This window comes from Octopus bimaculoides, chromosome 3, assembly GCF_001194135.2.
Source record: "Octopus bimaculoides isolate UCB-OBI-ISO-001 chromosome 3, ASM119413v2, whole genome shotgun sequence".
Lineage (NCBI taxonomy): Eukaryota > Metazoa > Mollusca > Cephalopoda > Octopoda > Octopodidae > Octopus > Octopus bimaculoides.
The window spans coordinates 46,627,706-46,629,384 of NC_068983.1; the positions used below are offsets into that span (position 1 = coordinate 46,627,706).

A 1,679-nucleotide genomic window follows, 5' to 3' on the forward strand; every position below is an offset into this window, starting at 1 on the left:
TCTCTCTCTCTCTCTCTCTCTCTCTCTCTCTCTCTCTCTCTCTCTCTCTCTCTCTCTCTCTCTCTCTCTCTCTCTCTCTCTCTCTCTCTCTCTGAAATGAGAGCAACACATTAATGTAGTCCAACAGTGCAATGTCCAGTAAAAAGACAGGAAGGTTATTGGCTGGAATGCCTTTTAGTAAAGGGGTCTCTCAGGGTTGATCTAGCAGGAGTTACACAACACCTGCTTTGGTAGTTTTGAAGGGTGTGTGTCTTGTTTTTACATTACATGTTTGCAACTCCTTGTGTTTACTGCAAAGAAATCTTACTATCATACAAGTGATGTTGTTCATTTGCAGTCTTCTGTAAATGCATATCTGGCCATTGTGTTGTTGATGTTTGAAAGAGTTGGGGAAATTTTTTTTTTACTTGGAAACAGATGAAGTTAGCAACAAGAAGAATGTTTGGTTACAAAGAAACCTGCATTACCAATTTTCAACACATCCATGCAAGTGTGGAAAAGTGGACATTAAAACAACAGTGATGATGAGAGATAGAGAGAGTGATAAATGCATTGGCAGACAGAATGCTAAGTGAAATCAACTACAGTAATCCCTTGCTATATCACGGTTCACCCATCACAGTTTATTATTTAAGCTTACGTCGATTCCTCTGTGGTGGTGTTTTGCATTTATAATAAAATAAATATGTGCAAATTATTAAAATAATTTTTAAAAATGTACAGTACTGTTTCTATTTCAGATTTTCACCTATTATGGCGGGATTTCGAACATAGCACCTTCAATAGTTGAGGGATTACTGTATTTAGTTACAGTAGCGTGTGTATGTGACTGATAAGTCTAGTAGTTATTATTATTATAACAGATTAGGGATGAGCTTGTTAAATTTCTTCCAATCACTTGAGATAATTTTCACCAGATTTTCTTTTTTCTTTTTATTTATTTATTTATTTATTTTTTTCAAATCTACAATTACATAACTTTAAATACTTCTTTATTATTAATTTCTGGTAAAAATGAATGTGATTTTCATAATCAGTCTGCAAAACTACTTTTTTGAAAATAGTCTGGGAAAAACTAAAGACATTTCAAGTGGTTGGAAGAAGTTTAACAGGATCCATTAGTAACCATTGTAATTAGACTGTTATCACTGGTTTTATATGGTTGTCTTATCTAGTAAGACACTTTACAGCCCACTGGTACATAGGTAGCACTTTCATTTTACACACGATTGGTTGGTATTAACCTTCATTGTGCTGATGAAATTTCTACTAGTAATGTAAAGGGTAAAAGGTAAAGACCTGGGATTGCACCTAGAAAGTTCCATAAATTCGTTTATGGAAGACCAGCAGTTGCCCATGCATACCAACCTTCCTTCTCCATGCAACCAATGTTATCCAAGGGAAAGGCAAAGGCCGATACAGCTTGGCACCAGTGATATTGCAACTCATTTCTACAGCTGAGTAAACTGGAGCAACGTGAAACCATATGCAAATCAGTTCTTGCAAATTCTTTCTATTGGCCTGTGAAAATAAAACGTTTATTACTTCATATGAAATATGGAAAATTCTAGAAAATACCTCTCTGTCAAAAGACAAGTTCCCCTGTCTCAAGTGGACGTGCACCAAAACAGTGTATTTGGTTCCCACACAGTAAAGCTAAAAGAAAGAATTTGGCTATG

At 35.4% G+C, this 1,679-nt stretch overlaps 1 protein-coding gene across 1 annotated transcript in view; it reads left to right on the forward strand.

Moving 5' to 3' along the window:
- LOC106879906 (uncharacterized) overlaps positions 1 to 774 on the forward strand; it is a 7,323-nt gene extending 6,549 nt beyond the window's left edge. Inside the window, exon 4 of the mRNA XM_014929655.2 lies at positions 741 to 774. Coding sequence (XP_014785141.1) covers positions 741 to 774 — 34 coding nt within the window. The remainder of the gene's footprint in view (positions 1 to 740) is intronic.
- Positions 775 to 1,679: the final 905 nt, after the last annotated feature.